The following is a 25,087-nucleotide window of genomic DNA, read 5'->3' as shown; positions in this document are numbered from 1 at the left end:
ACTCCAGCTGCAGCTCAGCCAGGCGAAGAAGCTGCCGTAGCACACTGTAGCACACGTTTTTGGGCTGGCCTTTTCAAACCTGGATCCTTCTGGCTGAATCCTCCCAAGGAAAGCAATGGCATGTGCAGTGATGCTGGCAGCTCTCAGGGCACCGAAACATCTGCAAGGCAGTGGAGAGGCTGGGGAGCAGCCAGCAGCTGGGACGGGCAGGAACACACAGGGAAGTTCAACCAGAGGCGGGCATCGATGCTTTTTTTCATTGTTTTTAGTCTCCTTTCTGGGACTATCCGCTTAGAAACACCGTATGGTAAAGGCAGCTTTACCTTTGAACCCGCGCGTTGAAGAAACCCAGGGGAAGGTCCCTCCTGCAGTCTCAACAGAGATGAGCTCCTGGTTGTGCCTGCAGAAAAACCTGCCTGTTTTCATAGAATCATAGAATATCCCAAGTTGGAAGGAACTCGAGGATCATTGAGTCCAACTCCTGGCAACACACAGGTCAACCCAAAAATTCAGACCACGTGACTATGCACAGTTTTACCAGGACACAAGAGAAAACACAGAAGAAAGGCAACAGCCCAGGGCCAAGGTCTCACCCAAAAAGTCCTGGGACTTCTAGTTTCCTCTCCTGCCCATTATACCCTGGCAAAAACTGGTTTCCAGTCTCAGTGCCACCTGCCCACTTCAGAAGCTCAGACTTCTCACACCACTTGTGTTTGGGCTTTAGCCTCAACTACGTGTTGTACTGCAAGCACCAGGCTGCAAGCACCAGAATTCAGACACTGAAGAAGGGACCAGTTAACAGTCACATCATTAGGCAGAGAAGTAATTAGTCAGCTGTAAAGAGAAACAGAAAAAAGCAATACAACACAACACAGAACAAAACCGTTAACAGGCTCCTATGTAACTCATCTTTTAAAGAGTCCAAGGTCCCGAACTTCCACTCTCTCACAGATTTTCTTCAGTTTCAAATCATCATCTAGACTCAAAATCTTTTCCAAGAAAGCCAAGGAGATATTCTGGGGCTGAATTCCTGAACATATTTCCCTTCCTCCACACACAGCCTACCAGACTATAAAAACAGGTACAAGGAGACTGATTGTTCTGCCTTCTCTCGAATATTACCTACACAGTCCAAATTTAGAGAGCCAACTTTATGCTGGGGGCATGGGAATGACAAGTGGTTTTCCTGTAAATGTCCTTAAATTCAACATTTTGGAGGGACAAACAGCACAGAACTACTCCATACGTCTTCAGCAAGGCTGGCATTTGTACTTCATAACTTCATTCCTCTCTATTAGAGACCCTTTGGGCACTGACACACTGGAAGGATTTTTTTTTTTTTAACCAATTTTCCAGTCTAGAGTCAAGCCTGATCCTCACTAATTTGTGATACAGTGTAATTATCAGCGAGCCACTCCAATTGAAAAGGAAAATAACTGCATGGAGATAACAGCACTCAAGCTCTTCTGTCCAACAGAGACATGCCACCAAACCTTAGCTTGGTACTAAGTCTTTTTTGCAATCTTTTTACACTTACCAGATTTGCCAAATGCAAATCCTGAAGCAATCCAATGGATAGATCCTCCCCTTTCTTCCCCATTTTATTGGCAAGGCAGCTTTTAGGCCTCTACTAATGATTAGCAACACCACAAGCAATAATTTTTAAGTCCTAAAATTATTCTATACGTTCTTGCAACTGTAGTAGGATAAATGGACATATAAGGACTGATTCTGAAGAAGGAGAAACTTGAAGCAGTAACAGAAATTGTTAATCCCACCCAAATGATGGAAATTACTGGAATTGGTGTCTTTTTTAATTGAAGGAGCACTGGAATCTCCACAGATCTTGGAAGCATTTTTCCCCTCAGTTTGTAACATACTATGAACATTTTAACTCCAAAATAAAGTCAGATTTATTTTTTTCCAGACCCTTGGCAAACTTCTAACAAAGTGGGAGAAGAGTTAGTGAAATTTTGAACGTGCCCCCTCTTCCAGGGAAACCACCATTTTTGACCAGATGCTTGAGGAAAAAAAATAATAAATTTTCAGAAGTGTCATGTGTTTGACTCCACAAGACTGAGCAACACTTAGATTCATAGAATAATACAGAAGACAGTAGAAAAAACATTCCTTCATGTCATTGCAGCAGGACAAACACTGGTCTTACAGAGAAATGAAGGAGCCATAAGAAACAAATTTAGTTTAATCAATGATCTTGGCTAAAGCAGAATCATCCCCAGCAAGGAGTGATTTACAGAGCTGAGTGTAGATTGCAATAGTTCTGTGCTACATCAGAGGTTGTAAATTAAGTATTATCACTGATACAAATACAATATTACAGATTTCATTATCTTAAATAATTCTTTCCACTTTACCTTCTTTTTGCTCTCCTTCCTAACAAGCTACCACAAAACCAAAACATCGGATATTTGTCTGGAAGACGGCCGTACAGCTGGCACAGGAGTGCTGTCCACGACTAGTCACTCAAAACTTCTCCCTACTTCATACCTTCTAAAGCACAGCATCATGGGGCAGGTTCCACTTAACAAACGGTTTTATTTGGGAAGATCTGTAACAGTTAGAATAAAAATGAGTCTTACTGTAGAACTTACATTTGAGACCTTCGTATCTGACTCAACTATACGTTTGTTCCAGTGAATGACATTTGCCGCTAATCGAATTGAGCATACACTAATTCTTGATAGTTTTAGCGGTATCACATATTTAGTACGGACAGAAGCAAGAAGTCTGTTTTCAGCTTTTTTTTTTTTTTTTTTTTTTTTTTTTTAAGATGTGTGCCCTTTGGAGTTAACATCTGGAACTAGGAATTGGAAACAATTCAGATTAGGAACAAGCATACCTTTGTCAAGCCTATATTTGTTCAAGTCCTGAAGAAAAATTGAAAGCCAAATTTTCCAAATGATGTAGAACCTCTATTTTATCCATTAAGATGTTGGAACCATCATCACTGCATAATCTACTATTATTGGCTAGACAGCGGTCTGCCAAACCAAGAAGGAATAAAATACACTGCAAAAACAACAGAAATGGACCTTGCTCCCTTCACAAACATTTGGCATCCAGAATCTAAAAGGGGACACTACACAACCTTTTTTTCCCCCCTCCATTTCATTTAAAACAAAACTACTGTTCAGGTGTTAACAGAAGTAACCCCTTCGTCTGCATTTTTTCCACACCAGTTTGTGTGTCAATAGGACAAATTTTCAGTTTGCACTGAGCATAGCACTGGGAGTGGGGGAATCCATGCCTACTACATTTAAAATAACAGCAGGGAAATAAATTATTGCCATGTACTCTGCATCATAGGATGTGAAACATCCAACTATGGTTTTCTCCTGCCACATCCCCCATCTGTATTTTTAAGCACTGCCTTTGCACTTAGCATTTTGGCAAAGCCCAGCTGCAATACCACGTAAGAGACTATTTCAATGCCACTTCTGCTTATTCTAAAATCAGAAAATACCAGAAATCTCAACGGACAGGCTGTTTCCAGTTTTTGTGGTCACAAGCACAATGCCATATTAATTCTCACAAAGAAAACTGTCTTGAGTCAGCTGACAGATAGCTCCAGTGTGGCTTGAAAATGGTAAACACTGCTATGGAATTTAAACTAGCGCCCTATTGTATTAGGCAAAATGCAAGTTTGTACTTGAATCCTTAATCAAAGTATGAAATTGTTTCTTAGAAGCAATGCAAAGAGGGGCAATATTTAAACAGCGGTTGCATGAGGTGGTCTGGTAAAATAAAAAACAAATTACAGTCTGCCAAGTGGCTTACCAGTACCGTGACCCCAAAAACATCCATTCCTAATGCAGCTCTCTGAGTCTAACACAGTCCTATAAGGAATCCACGCACAATTTACCGCTTTGCACAGAGAGGTTAACAGGGTGGACTTTGCTAGCAAAGGCACATAAACACCACTACTCATTCCAAGTCGAAGCCATTGATTTCTTAAATTCCACATCAGAACAGGTCAACACAAACATGATCTGAACAAGCAGTAAGCAAAATATTCATTTAACCAGCCTAGCTGTATAACAGGGTCAGGAGAGAGGTTAAAGCATTTGTTCTCAAGTGTCTGAGCAGCAATGCATAATGCAAGTCTGATGTCCAAACACAGACCTAGCCACCCACACAAACACAAAATTAAGATTACAAAATATTTTAATGTAGACCTACAAATTACAATTCATCTTTGATTTTTTAAGTTATGCTTTTTTACCTTTTGATATTTGCATCTGAGTCTCAACGGCATACTACTGCCAGAATAAATTACATATCCTTATTGCACAAAGAGGAGGAGCTGCCCCAAGCTTGTCAGATACTCGCCTATTGCAGAAACACAGAGTTGTCCTAACAGCAAGTTGGACAGGTACTGGAAAGCAACTAGAAAGGTCTTGTGCATTTCAACCTCAGCAGCAGGTTGAAGGGAAAAAAACATATTATTTTCTTCCTAGTTCACTCTGAGAAGTTTTCTTCTGCCCACATGCTTCCCCACCTGTATAAACAGCCCAGCCTAATTATTGTTTTAACCCAACACATATCTGCCTTTCCCAAACAAGAAAGGAAATGAATGCCCAAAAAGTTTTCAGTTCATCTTAGATGAGGTCCAAAGTGAGAAGGAATTCAGTACATTCCCTTCAAAGGAACTATGCAAGGGGAGAAAAGCACAAACCTTACACCATCCATTAGGCTAACAGCTAGAAGCCAGAACTGAGATTCTCACCCTCAAAACAAAATGCAGACACGTCGTGAAAGACTCGCACCTGAAGAACTTGCCATCTAGACACACAAGACAAAGAAAGGAAGCCCACAGAAGACTGGGATTAGGGGTCTTGCCCGTGGCTACACATTTCAGGCTGTGGAGGAGCCGAGATGGGAACCATAATGTGCCAAGGGTTTCGTCCCAGACAGAGTCAGCACATACCCCCCACCCCCCATCCCTTCTCCCATCCCTCTGGCAGTCTAGACAAGGTGCACTGCAAATAATGAACTGGACTCCTGATGTACAAAACATCCGGAGAAATGCGACTGAAGATTTTTCCATCTCTCTCCTCTCCAATTTCAGCAAATTTAAGTGCCAAAAGAAAACTCTGGGGCTATGCTACAGTCAGTTGCTTCAATTAGAGGGGAAAAAAATGTAAAAATGCCAGTGTCAGATCAAAGAAAAATGAAGATACAGGCTGCCATTTTGGGAATGAAACGACAGCTGGCTCATCTGCAAAATCAGAAGACCACAGATACAAGCAGCACACTGCTGGAATGATCGGGAGAGGAACACAGTTTCCCCCACAAATAATTTAAGTATATAAATTCTGAATCTGCTCAAAGAACACAGGTGACAAAACCCACCCGGGGGGGGGGGGAGCTTATTTGTTTTTTATTTTTTCATTTAATGATCTAACTACCCCTTATTTCTGCAGAAGGAAGGGTGCAAGCCTATGAGCATTACACAAGGAAGCAGCAGCATGGAGGGCAGAGCAAAATGCATTTGTTTATACTAAAATGAAGCCAACTCAAACAATGTGTTGCTGTCAGTGATCTGATTATACTGTTTTGTGCACTGCATCCCTTTCCTCTCCCCTTCATTTTCACTATTTGGCTGTGCCCTCCTTGCTAAAGATGTAATTATTACACTGAGAGGGAGTTAATAAGCTTTGAGTAAGATGCATTGAGTAAGACACTATTTCAATTTTAAAATGCCAGCAGAGAAAAGGAAACTTTTACATCAAGTAAAAAGCCAGTGTCACTCCTCACCTGAGATTTCGTCAGCTACGTGGAGCCGCACTGACTCCCTCTATCTGGATTTTTACAGCAGGATTGCTTTCCTGGCGTAACAATTACACCTGTTTCAGCACCGCAGACATGACTCTGGACTACATGCCTTTCGGAGCAGGAAGCAAGCTCCCTTTGTGTCTGGGAAACATCCACTACTTTTACAAACAACCACCAAGCACCATTCTGCAAACATTCCCAGCTACGCGCTATAGCTTAGGAAAAGAAAAAAGAAAAAAAAAAAAACACAAAACAGTGCTACGATTCAGGAGCCAAACCAGGAAACTTCTTCCATTTCCAGTTGTTGCAGACTGTTTTGGAGTTGCAATGGCATGGATTCTGCTCTCACCACTATACTTTAAAAAAAAACTTAAAACACACTGCACGCCACTTAATAAAAAAGGCTACAGGCCTAAAATCCCATTTCCAATCCAAAAATGTGACACATGTGGCACAGTCGCCATGCCAGACACTAGGACATCATTAGCATTTAACAACTGCATTTTACCTTTTCTAAAGAATCCCCTGCAGTGGATTGTTAATAAACATGAAATATACGCAAGAAATGACTGCATTTAAGTAACTCCCTCCAGGTATGACCTTCAATGACTAAATACAGAGCAAACACCTACCCTCCTCAAAACAATGGGGGCTTACGAACCCAATTTAACCCACGCATTTACATGCAGAGGAGAAGGGCTTCCTACATACTAAAGGGGGAAAACATCTTTAAAAATGTTTTGACCCAAGTGTAAGCTTTATGTGAGTAATTAAAAAAAAAAAAAAAAAAAAGGCAAAGACTCCTTAAAATTCCTTAGTGAATTGCAAGAAAATTGAACACTGTGTTTGCACTCACTCAGCCTCTGCAGCATTGTCAGAGAGAAGGCTAAACTGAAGGACAAACCTACCTTCCCCAAAAACTAGATGTAAACTAGACCACAGAAGCACTTGCTTTTTATGAAACTCAATTTTCTCCTGAGAACAAAAACAAAAAAGCAAATAAAAAAATCCCAGCCCACACAAACAAGCACAAACTTGAAGCAGAGCTGACAGAAGTCCTTTGCTATACTAAACTTAGGCACCTTGATCTGTAACTAAATACTTGCTCGGAGTTCAGGCAACCTTCACTTTCTACTGGCAGAAAGCACTGCAACATTACACGAAGAGCAAAAGCAGTACAAAGTGAAAAGGAGTAACTCCCTTATCAAGCTCATCGAGTGCAAAAATCCATCAATTACGATTTAAAAAGAAATGAAGATTTCTTTCTCCTTTAGTAAGTGGACTTGAAACACTGAATTCCCTGTTTATGTCAGTCTTCTAGTAATTACCACGTGCAATGCGGGCCAACCTTGCTATTAACAGACCTCAGCTAGGTGACAAGTCAATCACTTTCAAGGACAAGTCAGGTTGGGTGTTTTTGTTTGTTGTAGTTGTTGTTCCCTTTGCTGTTACTACTACTTGTACAATACAGCAGCACTGTGAGCAACACCTACCGATTCAGCAGGAATGAGATTCAGAACCACCAACTCGTTTTCTACAAGTCACTGAGGAACCAGTAACTCTAAAGTCATCACAATCAGGCCACTTCCTCTTCTTAATAATTGCACCACAAGGCACTGAAGCAAGAAAATGCATTTTATTTCCTCTCTGTTCTCAACACATGAAAAACATCTTATGTTTTACTTGGAGGCAGTTAGGGTATCTAAAATCTCTCAAGAGCATGTGCTCTGCTGATTCCAGCATTATGTTGCCTCCTTTATGAAACCCTAGAATGCCTACTATCTTTATATATATATATAAATTGTGTGTGCGTGTGTGTATACACTTCATCTGGTAGTAAGACTTGACATCAAATGACACCAAACATTTCTTAAGGCTACTTAAGTTGAAGCCTTCAAACTAGAAGTTTCGTCTCATGCAGTAATTGTCCAAGCACACCACAGAACAACACAACATCAAAGAAGAGAACGTCTATCTGCTCCTGCATAACAGTTAATCCATACAATTAACCCTCTATAACATCACGCTATAAATGCAAACACATGCTCCATTTCTGTGTTCCTTAGAAGATTCTCCAAGATGCTATTCTTGTCGCTAATGAGGTGCAGAACAAACAATTAAAGACTTGCAAAAATAACACATTGAGTTTAGATTTAAAAAAAAAAAAAAAAAAAAAAAGAACAGAGAACAAAACATCATAGGCTGCTTAACATCTGAATTGCATGGAAACATGTGGCATTACCCTTCCTTCAAAGCTGAATAAGTTAGACCCATCAAATCCTTGATCTTGCACTATCACTAATTTTATTAGACTAGAGAAAAATTGATTTAAATCATGTTTTACCCAGTGTCATAAAGCAGACCCTCTCTCTGGTAAGCAGGTATTTGTTAACGCTACTTCTGATGGATGGCTTCATGACTGCACTCACAGTCCAAGGACGGCTTTTGCTTTCCAACCACCCGAACTCTGACAAAGAGGACAAAGAGTCCCTCCCCAGCTCTCCTGCAGCCCCCTTTAGGTACTGGGAGGTCTCCCCAGAGCCTTCTCTTCTCCAGGCTGAACCACCCCAGGATCACTCCTGCAGGCTGGCTTCCTAGGAGAGGTGCTCCAGCCCCCTGACCATCCTCATGGCTTCCTCTCTGGACTCACTCCAACAGGTTCCTGTCCTTATGTTGGGGGCTCCAGAGCTGAACACAGGACTGCAACACCACTAACATAACATAACACATCACAGCTGTATGGCTGCAGCTGCAGAGCAAACAAGGTGTAGAACACTTCTGTACTCTGATTTTGCTATGTGCGTACAAATAGAGACATGCTCCACTCTCCCTAAAACCCATGTTCTGCATTAGTTTACAGGGACTTGGTCAGACAGCACACTGTTACTGAAGAAATAAAGTCAGTTGGGGAGAGGCTGGGTGGCTGAAGGAAGCACCTGCAGTCTGGGGACGTTCAATATAATTGCAGTGTAACACCGGCAGGCAGCTCAGCACCACACAGCTGCTCGCTCACTCCTCCCATGGTGGAATGTGGGGAAGAATCAGAAGGGTAGAAATAAGAAAACGGGGGCGAGATAAAGGGAGATGACTAGGTAAAGCTAAAGCTCCACATGCAAGCAAAGCAAAGTCAGGAATTCACTCACTGCTTCCCACTGGCAGCAGATGTTCAGCCCCTTCCAGAAAAGCAGGGCTCCTTGTGCCTAACAGTTGCTTGGGAAGACAAATGCCATCACTCCAAACATCCTCTCCATCCTCTTTCTTTACCCCCCAGTTTTCAGAAGAGCCCTTGAGCCCATGTAAAAACTTCTCAGCAACAATATCGGCATGTTATCACCACCCTTTTCATCAAAACAGAGCACCACAACAGCTACTACAGAGGCAACTAACTCTTTTCCTAGCCAAAACTAGGACAAATATACCTAGATATGTGTGGCTACCTTTCACCCAGTAGCTCCCCAGCTATCATAAGCTGTATGTTATGCTATCACGTTCCTGTGAACCAGTACAGGAAAATGATTTGGCTGGGGAAAGAAAGAGAAGGGGAAGAAAGTTAGGAGGAAAACAAAAACAACAACAAAAAAATACTAGCAAGGAAAAACCATCCCACAAACCAGCAGGTAATGTTTGTAACAGGAGGTTACTTTCAGCCCAACCAGTCCTCTAAATCTGATTTGCCATGCAACCACACGTTTTTGTACTGCCCCTGCATGGATCACGGTACAGAAGCTGGGTGCTGCTTAAACTAGCACCACTGGACAAAACGCTCCTTTAGAAACAGCCTCTTCCTAAACTATGCCAGATTTTGCAATCAAATTCCTTTTCACTCAGGCTTAAAGCAACACAGTTAGTTAAGAAAATGTTCCCAGTAGGGTCTAGAACATTCAAAATTAGTCAACTGAGTGTCACGACACTGTTGCAACCCTATTTGCAGTAATCTATGCCTAAATATTGATTCAATTGTTTATTAAAATAAACAAACAAAACTACTGCATTTAGGAAGCAACTTGAGAAGCACTTGTTGAATTCAATTTAAATATCAGGGAAGAAGGAAAAAATATCTGAACTGTAAATTGCAGATAATCCAAATTCTGTGCTATTTGGGGCTTGCATGTAAAGTTCTGCGTACAATTTAAACACAGCCTTTTTTGTTGGTGCCAATTTTACAACTGTACAGAAAGATGGCCTTTGAAGTTGCTAATAGACAAGTTTCAGGGATTCTTGCTTTAAGATCAGGTTTTTAACATGAATTTACCACTGTCAGGACTAGAACGTTCATGCCATTTCAGACACTGAGAAGTGTTTTGGAAACTTTACTGCTTTAGCAATGCATCGCTGAAGCCAATGCAACAAGTGGAATCGAAGTTGGAAGATCTGTAGCATCTTGCAGAGAGCCTGATTATACATTTGGCATATGCTCAGCAGAACCTTGGAGAAAGTCAGGCACAGAAGACTATCTGCTGGAGGCTGATATATTTGTTAATGTTCCAGAAAAATCATCCTCTTAGGAACAAGCAATATTTATGACTGGACTTAAATTGCCGTTGCTCGTTTCAAAAAGTCTTTCTCAACAAAGATAATAAAACACTCACTTCTGGCCATATAATACAATTGACATCCACACCAAAAATAGAAGTAAAAATAAAAATAAAAATATTTTTTCCCAGCCACCTCACCTTCCTGACTGAAGCCAAAGTTTTGAAACTGAACTTGGATAAAAAGTTAAAACTTTCAATGACAGAAACATTGCCCAGCTCGCTAGGCAAACATGACTTGCTCAAATATTCACAGTAATTGGTTTTGTGTCCTGCTGATATTCAAATAGGAAAATAATCCTGCAAACTCCTTTTTTTTTTTTTTTTTATAAACAGTCAACATTAGTTCAGCTTTTATAACAACAAAGTAGTGCTAAAGCTTCTTTTTACAGTCTTAAGTACGTGCACGTAATGCTTCCCATCTCCCACTGAGCCCGAATGCGCTATACTTGCATGCTGAGACTCCAGTTAAAAAAAAAAAGTTTTCAAAGTTCAACTTCCCAGACAAAATAAGGAGCTTCTTGTAGAATCCAACACATTACTTCTGCCTCACAATGAAGCAGCTGACAAGTTATAAAGGACAAAGCATTGTGTACAGGTGTAATCCTAAGCACGGCAGCTGTCAAGTTGTATTTTTATCCCTGCAACCTCTCCACGTGCCTGGTGATGCCCAAGACTCTGTTAAGCACACAAAGACATTTCCTAAGCACTGGTACACAGACTCTCAATCGCTCGAGTTTTACTGAGCCAATGATGAGGTTCTGTCAACACAGTGGTTTGCAACTGCAATGACAGTCACCCAGTAAGTAGGGAAAAGAGACCTGAAGCCATTTTGTTTCCAACACACCAAGATTTTATTTATTATTAAAAAAAAAAAAAAAAAAAAAAAAAAAACTGCTGCTAGTCCCAAAATGAGCATAGAAAAGACAGTCTAAAGCAGCTTCTTCCCAATTAATAGCTGGGGAACTATAGTAAAGAGAAAGAGCTGGAGAATTCAGCAGCAATTACAGAGTAAAGATCGCAAGTAGAAGAACAAATGCATGTCACGTACTAGTTCACCGCTTTGTGTACCTGTCCCACAGCATGGACTCCAAAGCAAAGCATTAGTGTTTCTGCTGTCCACTCAAGCAGTCCTCCCATCTACCCCTACCAATGACAAACAAGTGTCAAACCTCAGCAAAACATGGCCAGACGCTCTTCTCTTGCTGCGTAGCCCCAAAGATGTTCTCGCAGGCTCTTAGCATTGTGTTAAGAGAAGAGATACATAGAAGAAGGCATCCTCCCTCACAAACTAGCATTCATCAACAAGAGGGTATTAACAGGCTGTCAAAAATCATATGGACAGGTGTTATGTTATAGACAACGATGCTAATGAATCAGTTTATATCGTGATGTGACCAGAAGATGCTCAGATTTAATAAATGAATCTGTTATACAGCCCCAATTCCTGTAGGCAGAAACAAGCTCCAAGGCTAATGCTAAGAAAGAATTACAATAAAGTATTGTTAAACAGAGCTTTGTAAGGAAACCATTCTAAACTAAAAGCATTACTGGGGAATTTATTCTGCATCAGCTATTAAATTTTGAATGCATATTCCATCTCGAATACATTTTGCTACCCTACGAAAGCCTCATATTCCATACAAACAGGTCCCAAGCACATTCCTCAAAGTTGCATACTACAGTATACAACTTTAAAAAGAAAACTCCATGTCCCTACAACACTGACCCCACAAAACCCTCAGAATCAGGAAAACACAAACGCACACCAGAATCTTTACCAAGATCTCCCAGCTGCCTTCTGGATGGGCCCAGAGCCTTTACTCACACTTTCTGCATATGTAAGAACTACAGTCCCAAGGAGTGAATATGGCTGGAGGTACTGAGCTGGCTGTATCAAAAACTTAACACTGCTCCACATCCTCCCTCACTGCACACAGACTTCCTCAGGAAAAAAAAAAAAAATCAGGATAACCAGGCGAGAGGCCAATGCTTACAAAGATCCCATAGCCATTGTTCAGAGAAAACATGTCACTTGCATCATTCCCCACATGCAATAAGCTCTGAAGCTCTGGCTGACTGAGTTGTGCCTCTGAGGACCAGCGCCAGATGTGCTCTATCTCCAGATGCCAGGAGTTCCACACCCTGGGGAGCAGCAGCCAGAGTTATTTTCCATGAGCTGTAATTATTATAGCAGTATAGAGAAGGGCTGGATGTGTTGAGGTGATAATCCCCAAGGTAAATTAATCCTCGATCACTTAAATCTTTTGCAGATAACAATGAAGACCTTAATTTGGACCGCGCATGTTGAGAGACGATTTGGAACAGAGGTCAGAAATGTGAAGTACTTCTACCTACTCATCTTCTCTCCATTGTGCACAAGGCTGAACGTCAAACAGCAATCCTCAAATGAAAGTTGCAGCTTCTCCATTTTTACCAATTCTACCATGGGCAGACAATGTTAGCAGAACCACATGCTAAGGAGACAGCAAGCAGTCTCCTCAAGCTGCCAGAAAAAGGAGGGTGGTGGTTTTTTGTTTTGTTTTTCTTCCATTCAATGATGCTGTCTCATCATCCTACTTAGAGAAGTAACCCAACAAGTTTCCAAGAGCTCTCTTGACCACTGTTTTTAATTACACACCTACACACATTACAGCCTTTAGCAATCGTGGTTCTTCAGACAGTGGGAAAAAAAGCAGAAAGCAACCAGGTAAAAAGAAAAATCATACAGAAGATTCCTGCCTAGAAGAGCTTACAAGCTAAGAAGAAACACTACCAACACAGGAGAAAGATGCACCATGTAGAAATTATAAAATAAATAATAAATAATATAAAATAAATACTGAAATTATAAAATAAAGACCAAAAAAGGTTTGGAAAGTGTTGGTTATGCAAGATCAAAGATTTAGCTGCACAAAATTGATCAGGTATACAATTCTGATTAATAAAACACATCTTCCTACCTTTTCAGGGACAGTTTCCCTATTGTTCTGCTACCTTGCAGCTTCATTTTCCTCTAATGAAATATCATTTACTGAGAGACTAATACAACGCAGTCAAATAGAGCAGGTTTATTACTAGAACATTATTTAAAAAGCATTGGTATAGTAGAAGATTACTCCGAGGTGCTTCTTGTGTAAAGCATGGCAAGATGCATTCAGAGAGATCATTTACATATCGCTGTCACCTTTTCTAAGATGAAACGCTGGAGTTCACAGACACAAGGGCATACTTCAGTAACAATACCAAGAAGAAACCCAGGTGTACTGAATTCCAGTGCAACACCTAGCAACTGTGAAACCTTTCTCCTTAAAATCCCATATAAAAACATGAAGTTGAAGTCTACACAAAAAAGTATTTTTTCCCCTTAGAAATGGAAGGTTATTGAATAACACAAACATTAGAATGCAGGGGAAAAAAAAACAGAGCAGGAGAAACTGGTTAATCAAGTATTTAAGCACATAAAAACATACATATTGTACACACACTCACACATACATATAGGGAATGCATTCCCCTCTCAAACATCTCACACGCTTCCCCACGTACGTTCTTCACCATTAGCTTGCCAGAACCTTGTAAGAGATTTCTTCTGCCTATGTCAGCACTTCCGTGAACTATGAGCAAATCTGTCTCTGCTCTGGGGAATTAAGTTATTTGGTAGCACATTTCAACTCTGAGTAACTACTAGTCAGTAAACAAAATTCAAGCATTTTCCAGTCCTCTGGCTCAAGCAAAACATGTTCACTTTCCACAAATGTCTTGAAGGCTCTTTAAAACACTGAAATTTGCAAACAGCAGAATGACCTCTGTGTTAACAGGCATCCGACACATGCGTTTTGTCACAACCATTTGGGATTCCTTCAAATAGAAGGATTACCGCCCCTCACCCCCAGCAAACATGTTGGCTTCTACTGCTTTGACAGCAGAAGGGAAGTTCTGAAGTAGCTGCAGTAACTTCATGGCCAACTCCCTGCCCTTTAAAGTAAAAGTCTTTGGAGCTGAGCATTTCATTTTTGCTTGCAGTCAGATGTGACGGTAGTGACCAGTGGAAATTAAGAGACATGAAAAACACTTGAGAGAGAGAATTAATCACAGTGTTTATCGCATCTTTGGCCACTAACAGACAGCAATTCCTCTGAGAAGACTAACCATCTGCAGTGTTTGTCAAAGTGTATCAGGCAACTAAGACCTAGAGGCAAACTGTTCAGATACTCACTAAGTTTCAATGATAAAACGGTTTGGGCAAGGGACCTTACAGCCCATCCAGTTCCAACCCCCTGCCATGGGCAGGGACACCTCCCACCAGCCCAGGCTGCCCCTAGCCCCATCCAGCCTGGCTTTGAACACCTTCAGGCATGGGGCAGCCACAGCTTCTGCGGGCAGCCTGCGCCAGGACCTCACCACCCTGACTGAAGAATTTCTTCCTTACAGCTAATCTAAACCTACCCTCCGTTAATTTAAAACCACTACCCCTTGTCCTATCACCACATCCCCTGATAAAGAGTCTCTCCCCAGCTCTCCTGCAGCCCCCTTTAGGCACTGGCAGGCCACTGTGAGGTCTCCCCAAGGCCTTCTCTCCTCCAGGCCAAACAACCCCAGCTCCCTCAGCCTCTCTTCACAGCCAGCCTTTTCCTTCTCCAGCCCTCTGAACATCCTCATGGCCCTCCTGTGGACTCAGGCTAATATATTCATGTCCTTCTTAAAATCAGAGGCCCCAGAGCTGAACACAGGGCTCCAGATGGGGTTTCACAAGAGCAGAGCAAAGGGGGAGAGCCCCCTCCCTCACCCTGATGCACATGCTGCTTTTGGTGCAGCCCAGGGTACGGGAGGCTTTCTGAGCTGCAAGTGCACCTTGCTGGTTCACGTTGAGCTCTCATTAACCAACACCCCCAGGTCCTTCTCCTGAGAGCACACAATTCAAAGTTCAAATGGTACGCCTTAGTTCTGCAGGCAAGCTACAGAGCTCACTCTTGCAGTTGTTTGTCTGCAACTCTTCTGTAACACCTCCCGACAGTGGTGTATTTACTGCAAATATTATCCAATGCTCACTTAAATTTTGCTGTTCTGTGTGCGTTTCTCCCAGTCACATCATTAGCTACAATATTGACCAAGATTTTCATCTCCCTTAGAGTTTGATTTACTCTGTTCAAAAATAAAATAAAATATCTCCAGGAATATTTCCTGTCTCCTTATGGCATACATTGTTTCTTCTCGTAGTCCCCATCACTGACTTTTGCAATTGAAAAACACAGCTTTTAATGGCATCATAGAAAACATTCTCCTTCTGTACACAAGTTCTCAACTAAGAGCTGCCATCTAGTGTAGCAGGGCTTTGTGGTTTGGGGTGGGGTGGAAGGGGTTTATAAAGAAAGTTTTGATGAGATGAAGATCCAGGTTCATGCAGGTTTTGAGAAAGGCAAAAGGGAAAGACTTGCAAATGATCCAAGTTCAGTTTATTGAGGCTTCACTATGGTTTTGCCTGCAATAGCCACAGCCGACCTAAATCTCACCATGCAGTTTGCCTAAATCGGTCCAGATGTTGAACTGTTTCTGAGTATATACTTTCTAGCGCTTGAACACCTGCAAACTGAGTTTTAGAGCATGGATAAGTAAGTCTTAGCTTTATCCAGATGGTAAAAACAAGCTGTGAAAACCCAGACAGACAAAAATTCTCCATAGTACAGATTTCTTTCACTCAACTATTGAAGACTCAGAAAATGTAGAGATTTATCTTTTTTAAACCATCCACAGCTGTGTAGACCCTCTATATGGAAAATGCTGCCCATGTGCATTTTCATCCTCTTGGCTCTGACTTGGGAATGTGAACTCTAACACAGCAGTTTAATTTGCCTTCACAGATTTTGCAAAACACACATCCAGGTAAGTTACCAATACCGTTTTCTGATGTTAATGCATTTTCCCCTAAAAAAAAAAGGTTTGAATACACACTTCAAGCTTCCAATGCTCAAGCAGAGGAAGCAACGAGAAAAATCTAAAGAAAAAAACAAAAAAAAACACTATTTATATGAGAAATTGCATCAAAATTCTTTGATGTAGGCAGACAGCTCTAATCTGAACTTCTCAATTGATCCAGAATCAGAAAATTTTCAATGACTAAAATGAAACTGAAGTGTGATAGAGAAAACAGGTAATTCTGTGGCCTGAGTGACCTTCTTTAAATGGGTTCAAATTCATAAATAGGCCACACTTTGCCTGACATAACTACAGTTATGTAAATGAAAGAAAGCCTCCAAAGCAACTTTAAACCAAGGCAAAATTTGCACAATAAATGCATATCAATTGCAACGAATTACACTGGGTAATTTATGATTCAGTGGTCAGAGGTGACACTGTCTATAAAACAAAGGATTCATTTTTTTTTTTTTATTTAAATTCTGCTCTTTTAAAAAGTTAACGAAACAGCATTCTGGCTTCTGTATTAATGTTCTGTCTTAGCACTTTTAGCTTAAGTATATTATGCAGACATCCCCTATAGTTACACATCAGGTAATAAATCTCATAACCTTCCATTCCTTCTGAATTATTCACCATCATCAGACAGCTTGTTATCCAAAAGCCAAACTCTTGCTTTTTAAATTCCTTTATAATGAAAGGAAAAAACAGATACAAATACAGATGTCTAAAAAGAAATACAACATGCTACAAAGAAATTAAGCTTTAGGTGGCATATGCCAGCTACTCCAGAAAGGTAGAAAGCTCACAGAGATGCACCAGGGAAGGAAACCTGCAAAACACCCACAGCAGGCACAGCCCAGCTCCTTCCTCCAGCAGCATGCAACAACGTAAAATGTGGTACTGTAGAACACCACTGTCACAGAAAGTTCACTTTTTTTTTTTTGCCTTTTCTCTCACAGCAAGGTCAAACCCACGTCTTTAAGAACCACCTGGAGAAAACAGCCTGGCAGAAGTGGGGCATGCAGTGGAGTACATGGGCACAGAAGTTTAAGGTCAGGATATCCTATAGCACTGGATAATTTGAAGCAATACAAGTTATCACAAAGACAATTTGTTTGGCTAATCCACAAGATACATTGTCAGCTAGGCACTCATGTTGGTTTTTGTTTGTTTGTTTTTAATTCACATGAAGACAAGTACACCTGTTAAGCTTAGGGTTACATTTTCCTCTCAATTTACAATGATATTGCAGGAAACAACCTTCCTGACAGCCATACTCTATAGCATGAAATTTTGCATAAAAAATAACTTTGAATTACATTTCTGGTCTTCTGAGCATTTTTCTACCCTCTGAATTCCAGCTGGGGGAGTTTTAATTTGGGACAAACGAGCAACAACAACAACCAGAAAGAAGGTGCTCATGAAAAATGAAAATCAATAGAAGTACAAGTACTAGACAAAGTATTCATGAATCGAATCCAAGTGAAACTGAAATCTGCACAGAAGGTACGTTGAAGTTATTGATAAGGATTTACGTGGATTCCTGCCATTCAGCACAACTTGTGCCTAATTCAAAACCTGGAGCACAGGACTGAAGACAAACTCTCAATACAACATCCTGTAGAAGTTCTAAAATGACATCTCAAAATTTCATAAGTTATAGCAGCACGGTACCATCAAATTTTCTCACATTCTCCACTCCTTTTCTCTTTGGTTTAGTTAAAACAGCACAGAACAGTAGAAAAGAAATAAGCATCACTAAAACATGATTTTGTAGATGTTATCTGGACCCCAAACATACACACACAAAAAAAGAAACTAACTCAGCAGGTCCACTCAATCAGCAAACCTTCCTCAACAGCCAAGAGGTTTGGAAACACTATGTAGACAATGTTTTCTTCGCACTCTGGCTTTTTTTTTTTTTTAATAAATAATAATAAAAAAAACACACCTCAAACATCACAGAAAGAAGAGGCCAAGCTTCTGTCTTCACTTGCAGGCACCTCCTACTTCAGATTGAACCTATTCTCACAGACTGAGTATCTAGAGTCCCTCAAGGCTAATTTATCACCTTTATTATCGTATGTAGTAAGTCACTTGCAAAAAGAATGTTTAGATTAATGAATCAGATTTAATGCAACAACACTGAAATTAACGTCAACATAAACTCATGACAACCTAAAGAAAGGGCAGCAGGGAACCTCTGAAATCACCACAAAAAAGTTATTAAATATTGAGCCTAATGGAGCTACATAAACCACGAGTCAGCTGCCTCAGACAAAACTCAAGCCAGTGGTGGTCCTCTATGAACAAAAGAACAGAACCCCCAGATGAATTATACTGGGAAAGCTCGATTTCCTTATGTATTAAAGATAAATAATGGATGCTATGCTAGCAGAATATTCAGAATTATCTAATGCACTTCAGAAACCCAAAGTGCCAAATGGTATTCAAAAACTGTATTATTAAGCAGGGGCACTTTTAAATACATATAACAATATTTGGTTGTCTCAGACCATTCACCACTGCACTGGGAACTTGCTGGGAACTGAAACCTGTGAGAAATGTAACAATACCTGTAGCTCGTGATATATTTTTAAATATTGTTTGATATATTCTTATTACCAGCAGGCCTGCCTGAATGTAAGACTGTCCCCTTTCAGCTAATTTAATGCAACACTATCACAGAAATTGTTTAAAAGTCATTTTGGTTGCTTTAACCATTTTATTATTCACAACAAACTAACCAATTTAATCTTAGCGTGTGAATTTACTTGTATCCTTGCAAAAGTCACCCATGGATTTACAATTAATATAAAACAACAACCTTACATCTGCCTGTCCTGGCAGGTAAAGCACAACTTAAGAAAGAGCAGAGCAATCAACAGCTAAATTAAAAATCCTGTTTATTACATGGACCCTCAGCACCCTCACCAATACATCACCCATTCCTTAAACTCCTTGGAACATCTCAGTAGAAGTTTGTGGCTTGACAGATAGTTTCCATCTATTCTTCAGCAAGCAGAAACCGCAGAGATGAAACACTGGTGAGTTCCATATTCTATTTTTTCCAAGAGAGAGAAGGAACTAAAAGAATTGTTGGCCCATAAGCTCCTAACGAAAAACTGTACTGAACAATACCCTCTGGGGCATACTTCCAATTTTCTCTCTTCCTCTCACGACAACAGTTTAATCACCCACAATCTCAAACACTGCTCAAAATATCCCTTAACTCTATTAGGATACATTCCACGGCCTAACTTAACAAGCGTAGGGCTCTCCAGAAGTGTTTTTCTAGTTTGGAAGTCCCAGATGTGTACTGTCAGATGGTACATCTTTGACTTCTTCACAACATCCCAAGTATCCAAACAGCACAGGGCTTTGGCCAGCCAGCGTCCCCAGCCTATATTCTCATTACTTGGTCATGCCCTAAGTGAACTCGCAGTGTTGCTGGGCACATTCTGACAGAAAACAACGTAATGAAACAGGAAAACAATCCACTTGCCTCAAATTTCTAAATGAAACACCAACTCTACTGTGCTTAGTAGAATTGCATTGCTGCTGGCCTATGCCATAAACTTGGAGGATACTTATTCCACTCCCACTCATCTCTCAAGGATCAGGTTGATACCTATTTGAGTTCTTCACAGAGATCCCAAGCAAAAAATAACAATTTCCTTCAAGTATTCTCAATACTGTGCTTTTTCTCAGCCATATCAACTCGCAGAAGAGATTCTGTACTGAAAAAAAAGTCAAATATTTTGAATGTTTAATAGCTCTCAGGTTAAAGATGTAAGGGGAAAAATAAGACGGTTTCTTCAAAAAAAAAATGTTACCTACAACGTGCAGCTTCTTCCTAACAATAGATCTAAACCTAGTGTTCTCAACCTCAACAAGGCAGGTTGCTTTCATACAATACACTATGTTCACAAAAAATACAGACCTAATATGAAACTAAACAAATGGAACTGGTGTCACTAAAGCTATTTCTGAACATCATGAAGAGTGATTTATTATTATTGTTTATGCTTTGACAAATAGAGGACAACTGCTTTTAACTTTACATTACTGGTCAAATTTTGATGAAATACATTCACACTCTTCTACAGTATTAACCTTGTGTGTCAAACTGATATATGTATTATGTAAACATCTACCATAAGAGTAAATTTAAAGCATCCAGAACTAATGAATTAATTCAAACACCATACCAAAAAGAGAGTGAAACCTTTGTGTTTGGAGAGAAGCAGCAGTGCTGAGAACATGAATTTAAACTTCATAGTTAGTTTGAAGTTCCAGCATTTCTTCACTAGTTCAGCGGACTAATGACCGTAATTTGTGACAGACCCTCACACCATGCTAGTAGTAGCTACTAAGAAAATAGCTCCCGAAACCAGCGACAGACTGACTGAAACGGCTCTGAAGTTGTAGGGACTCCTACGTAGCACATTCCCTCATCATAAAAGTAGCACATGTTCTATCTTGCTGCGTTCTCTTAAGCAGAGTGATAAGTTTCATTACTTTCAGCTTATCTCAAGAAAAGCGCTATGAATTAAAAGCCATCTTAGTGCTGTGCTGAACTGCACTTTTTATTTCACACTGCATCCCTGGCTTCAAACTTTTGTAAATCACCCCCACACTTCTCTGTTCAGCTTTCCTTATCTTGCATTTCTTAACATTCAGCAAATAATCATTCCATTAAAGAAAATTATGATATAGTCTCACAATTTTGTCAAGCATTCTAGTATACCACAAACAACAGCTAACCAAGCTCCTATGAGTTTAAGAAAGAACAATTCTCTCTTTATGATAACTTTTTAGCAAGATTTCAAATGCTTTTAGGTTTCAAGAGCCACACATCTGCTATACAGTATCAAGCATTCAGAATTTAAAATATTTTCAGGAAAAAAACAAAAAAATGTAATTGCCATAGTTATCCTGTTCCTGAATACTACAGTAGGCATATGAAACCCCCTTCAAGGAAGTGCTAAATGCAATGATCATTTTATCTCACCTCGGTGAAAAGAGTCCATTATAACACACATCTTGACTATCGCTATTTCAAGCCACATAAATAACACCACTCCTGACAAGACCACATACAGAGCAAGGACATTACTCCACAGCAAAAATTATTTCATGGCCAAAGTATTCAGAATCTATTATAACACGCTAAACTTAGCAGAAGCTTTAACACTAGAGAAGTTCCAACACATCCCCCACCTTGCAGAGATCTATTTACATATTTGTAAGATAAGCACATCAAAATAATTTCAAGAGGTAAAAGTCCCTCAAAGTCAGGCATCTGCTTCAATTCTCAGGAATGGAAACAGAAAGCACGAGCCTCTTCAGATTGTTTACAGCTGGTCTGTCTCACATGCATGAAAAACACGCTGTAATTCTTCAAACTTGGAGGAATCACAGCTTTATGAACATGTCTGGAAGGTGGAAATACAGGACATATTACACCTCTCTGACATTTTGCAGTCTACAAATACAGAACATACTGATAACCAAGACTACTCAACTGAAAATGTGGGGAGCCCCTCATAGTGTATTCATGCTCCTTCCAGAAGGACAGATGAGCTGTCCTTAAAAGCACCATCTAGACCAACCTAACAAAGAATCACATACCTTCCTACTAAGTACTCAGAACAAAAGCAATGTCACTAAGATTTATAACCAAGACTCTTCAGCTAATTGCTAAAAACCAGCACATTTGTAGAGGAGTTTTTCCACACATTTTTCAGGACAGCGACTGTTGATACAGAATATATACTATATTAAAAGAATCACTGGCTCTAATATGAGGTGAATCACATCCAACCTTCAAGTTACAACATACTTTTTAGTTTTACTGTAAACTGCATTACATTTCTTCCCTAAAAGTTCCAAAAGCAAACTTATCTCCTTTTTTAAAATTCTCCTTTTGATTAGAGTCTGTAACATCGACAAATGTGTGGACACCCTCGAGAAGCACTATCAGCCTGTTCTCTCACCATTTCAGACTCCCTAGAAGTTAATTTTTCCCCCCTTTTCTAAGGCTACATAGCTGAATTCACTCAAGTAGGAACTTGAACATCTTTACACAAACAGCAATGCTCAGAATGGAACAAGTCACACTTCAGGTTTTCTGAAACATTTTTAAAAGACCAGGGTGATGTGTCTAGATAGAGAAGGTGAAGTCCGAGATGGAAAGGACATCTTTTTCCTATAATTATGGCAGAATAAGCAAGGCACAGCATACACCTGCCTACAGTTCCAACTAAAGACAGCGAGCAACAATGCCAGCAGAAAACGGTCAGTTCTCCTGCTCTAAATGACAGTTCTAATAATTACAGATGGTTTCTAAAGGTGGGTGGCCTAATAAAAAAGGCCCTGAGGTGATGTTCTGCCAGCTTTGGCCGCGCTGCCGAGTTTTCTAAACTGCCTAGGAAATTGCAACAATTAGGCTTCAGCTTGCTAAAGCGCTCAGGTGATGGATCCAAGGGAGCTGATGGATCCAGGAGGGCCAGATGCAGCAGCAAGAAGCCAGAAGTCTCCTAGCAGAGGATGTTACGAACGCGGGACTGAAGCAGCGAGAAAAAGGAGAGGAAAGAAACAACTCCCAGACCCTTCCCCAGGGATGTTGCGGACAGAACACAGCCTTCGTTTATCTACATATATATATTAGCTTTTTTTTTTTTTTTTTTTTTTTTTTTTTTAAAGTGGGAGCACTTTTACTTCAAAGTAGCGTTGTGGATCACTGCAAAGAGCAAGGTACCAGCAACCTGGGTGCCCAGGTCAGCAAGCTGGGTCGCAACGGGGAAGCAAACCGGGCTCGGCAGAGCCGGGGCCCACGCGTGGCAGCCCCCCGGCCCGCCCACAGCCTGACAAACGGAGCCGGGGGGAGTGCGGGGGGGCCCTCGCCTTCCTCCCACCCCCTTTGGCAGCCGTGCCAAGAGGTTTGATTCCGCCTGGGAGCGACACCCGACACCAGCTTCCCCAAACCCCGCAGAAATCCGCGGCTGGGACCGCGGAAGAAGCACGGCGCAGGGTGGGTTGGAGTTTTTTTCTGGGAGCACGACTTTTGTGGGTTTTTTTTGTTGTTTTGTTTTGCAACCCTACAAGTTCACCAGAGTTCCCCCCCTCTGCCCCGGGGGGGGGCAAATACCCTCGGACCCCAAGGACGTGTCCCGAGGGGGTGCAGAAAGAAGCCCCCCCCCTCCCCACCACACACGTGCCTTCAGGGGGAGCAAAGAGGGGTTAAGAGCAGGAATAGCAACCCGTGGCACAAGCACCCCCCCACCAAAACCCCTCTCACACCAAATCCCGTCCACGTACCCCCCACCAAAACCCCCTCTCCCCCATTCACCCCATCCCGTCCACATCCCGGGGGGGCCGGGGGGGGATAAGTTTGGCTAAGTCCTACAACAAAAGGGGCTGAGGCTCCCCCCCACCGCCGCCCCCACGGGCCCCGCGGCGCCCAGAAGAACTCACCCCCGGCCGGGCCGGGCTGGCAGCGAAGCAGGGAGGCGGCCAGGAGGCGCAGCAGCAGCAGCAGGAGCGGCGGCGGCCCCGCCGCCTCCATGTTGTGCCGCAGCAGCAGCCGCCGGAGCGTCTCAGGCAGGCTCCATGCTCGGGGCGCTGCGCTCGGCGGGGAGGGAGGCGGGCAAGGGGGGAGGCGCTGGAGACGACCCTCCTCCTCCTCCTCCTTCTCCTCCTCCGCCTCCTCCTGCTCGCACCCGGGGAGGAGCCCCGAGCCCGGCCGCCCCACGCCGGGGGGAGCGGCCCAGGCCCCGAGCCCGTGGATGCGGGGGACGCCTGGCTCTGGGGGGGTTGTTGGGGCGGTTCTTTCTTTGAGACTGCTGGTGGGGGAGTTAAGGGTGTTTTCTTCCATTCTTCTTTTCTTCCTTCTTCTCTACTTTTTCCTTCCTTCTTCCCTTTTCTTCCCGTCTCCTTCCCTCCTTCCTCTTTCCCTGTTCTTTCTGGAACACTTATTCTAAAACCAGCCGGGAGGTTGCAAGGGGGACACAGGAAGGGTCAGGAAAAGTTGCTTGCACCATGTTTAAAAAGAAACGTTTCTGCAACTGGTGTAGAAGTTCGGAGTGCAGATGCGCATTCCTTTACCTGTCTCCAGGAAAAAAGGTGGGTGCCTGCTTCTATGAGGGGGAATTTTCCTTTATCATCTTCTCACCAAAACATTTTCTGAAAACCCTTCTCATCTACCTTACTTCTCAAAGAAAGGTACTTCTCAGCAACATTTTGTGGCTTTTCCCCATTAAATGTGCTCCCTGATCATATAAACACATTACCAACAAGAAAGGGGCAGAAACGTGTTATACAAAAGTAGAAGCTGAAAGAGATAAAGATGGCTCTGGCTGGATTTAGACAGAAATTTCAACAGAGAACACATTTTCCGAAGGAAGGTACCTGCCATAAGAAGAACTGTTGAGACTAGAAAGATCCATTGGTGACCAATTGGAGCCATGCAGCCACCCTACAGAACTATTCACAGGCGTAAACTGCAGAGTTTCATGCCGTGTGGAAGTTCATTCTTCACAGTAGCATGGAGCTGGAATAAAATGTTTGAATAAAATGAATGTTTCTTTTTTAGAGAATATTCTCACTTGGTACCCCCTTTCCTTCCTGAATTGGCCTACTTCAATTAACAGATTAGGTGGCAGACTTAAAGGGGAGAGAGGCCAGGCTATGGAGGTAGGCAACTAGGGAAAAGTCTTACCAGACTGCTTTTTGGGGTGCTTTGACAACAGCACTTCTGCTAAAAGATGTTATCTAAAGTGCTGGCAAATCTAGTAGGACTCAGGAGGAATGCAGCATTCCTCCAACCTAGAAGATGC

At 41.7% G+C, this 25,087-nt stretch overlaps 1 protein-coding gene across 2 annotated transcripts in view; it reads right to left on the bottom strand.

Moving 5' to 3' along the window:
• Window positions 1-23,989, bottom strand: part of LRP5 (LDL receptor related protein 5) — a 147,994-nt gene extending 124,005 nt beyond the window's left edge. The window contains exon 1 of one of the 2 annotated variants that reach the window (XM_035327505.1): window positions 23,727-23,989. In XM_035327505.1, coding sequence (XP_035183396.1) covers window positions 23,727-23,817 — 91 coding nt within the window. In that variant the 5' untranslated portion in view covers window positions 23,818-23,989. The remainder of the gene's footprint in view (window positions 1-23,726) is intronic. The other variant, XM_035327507.1, reaches the window with a different exon arrangement.
• Between the last annotated feature and the right edge of the window lie 1,098 nt (window positions 23,990-25,087).

Source organism: Oxyura jamaicensis, chromosome 5 (assembly GCF_011077185.1).
Source record: "Oxyura jamaicensis isolate SHBP4307 breed ruddy duck chromosome 5, BPBGC_Ojam_1.0, whole genome shotgun sequence".
NCBI classification, from domain to species: Eukaryota; Metazoa; Chordata; class Aves; order Anseriformes; family Anatidae; genus Oxyura; species Oxyura jamaicensis.
Note: the sequence above shows the minus strand (reverse complement) of the source record. Positions and strands in the feature narration are given on the sequence as shown.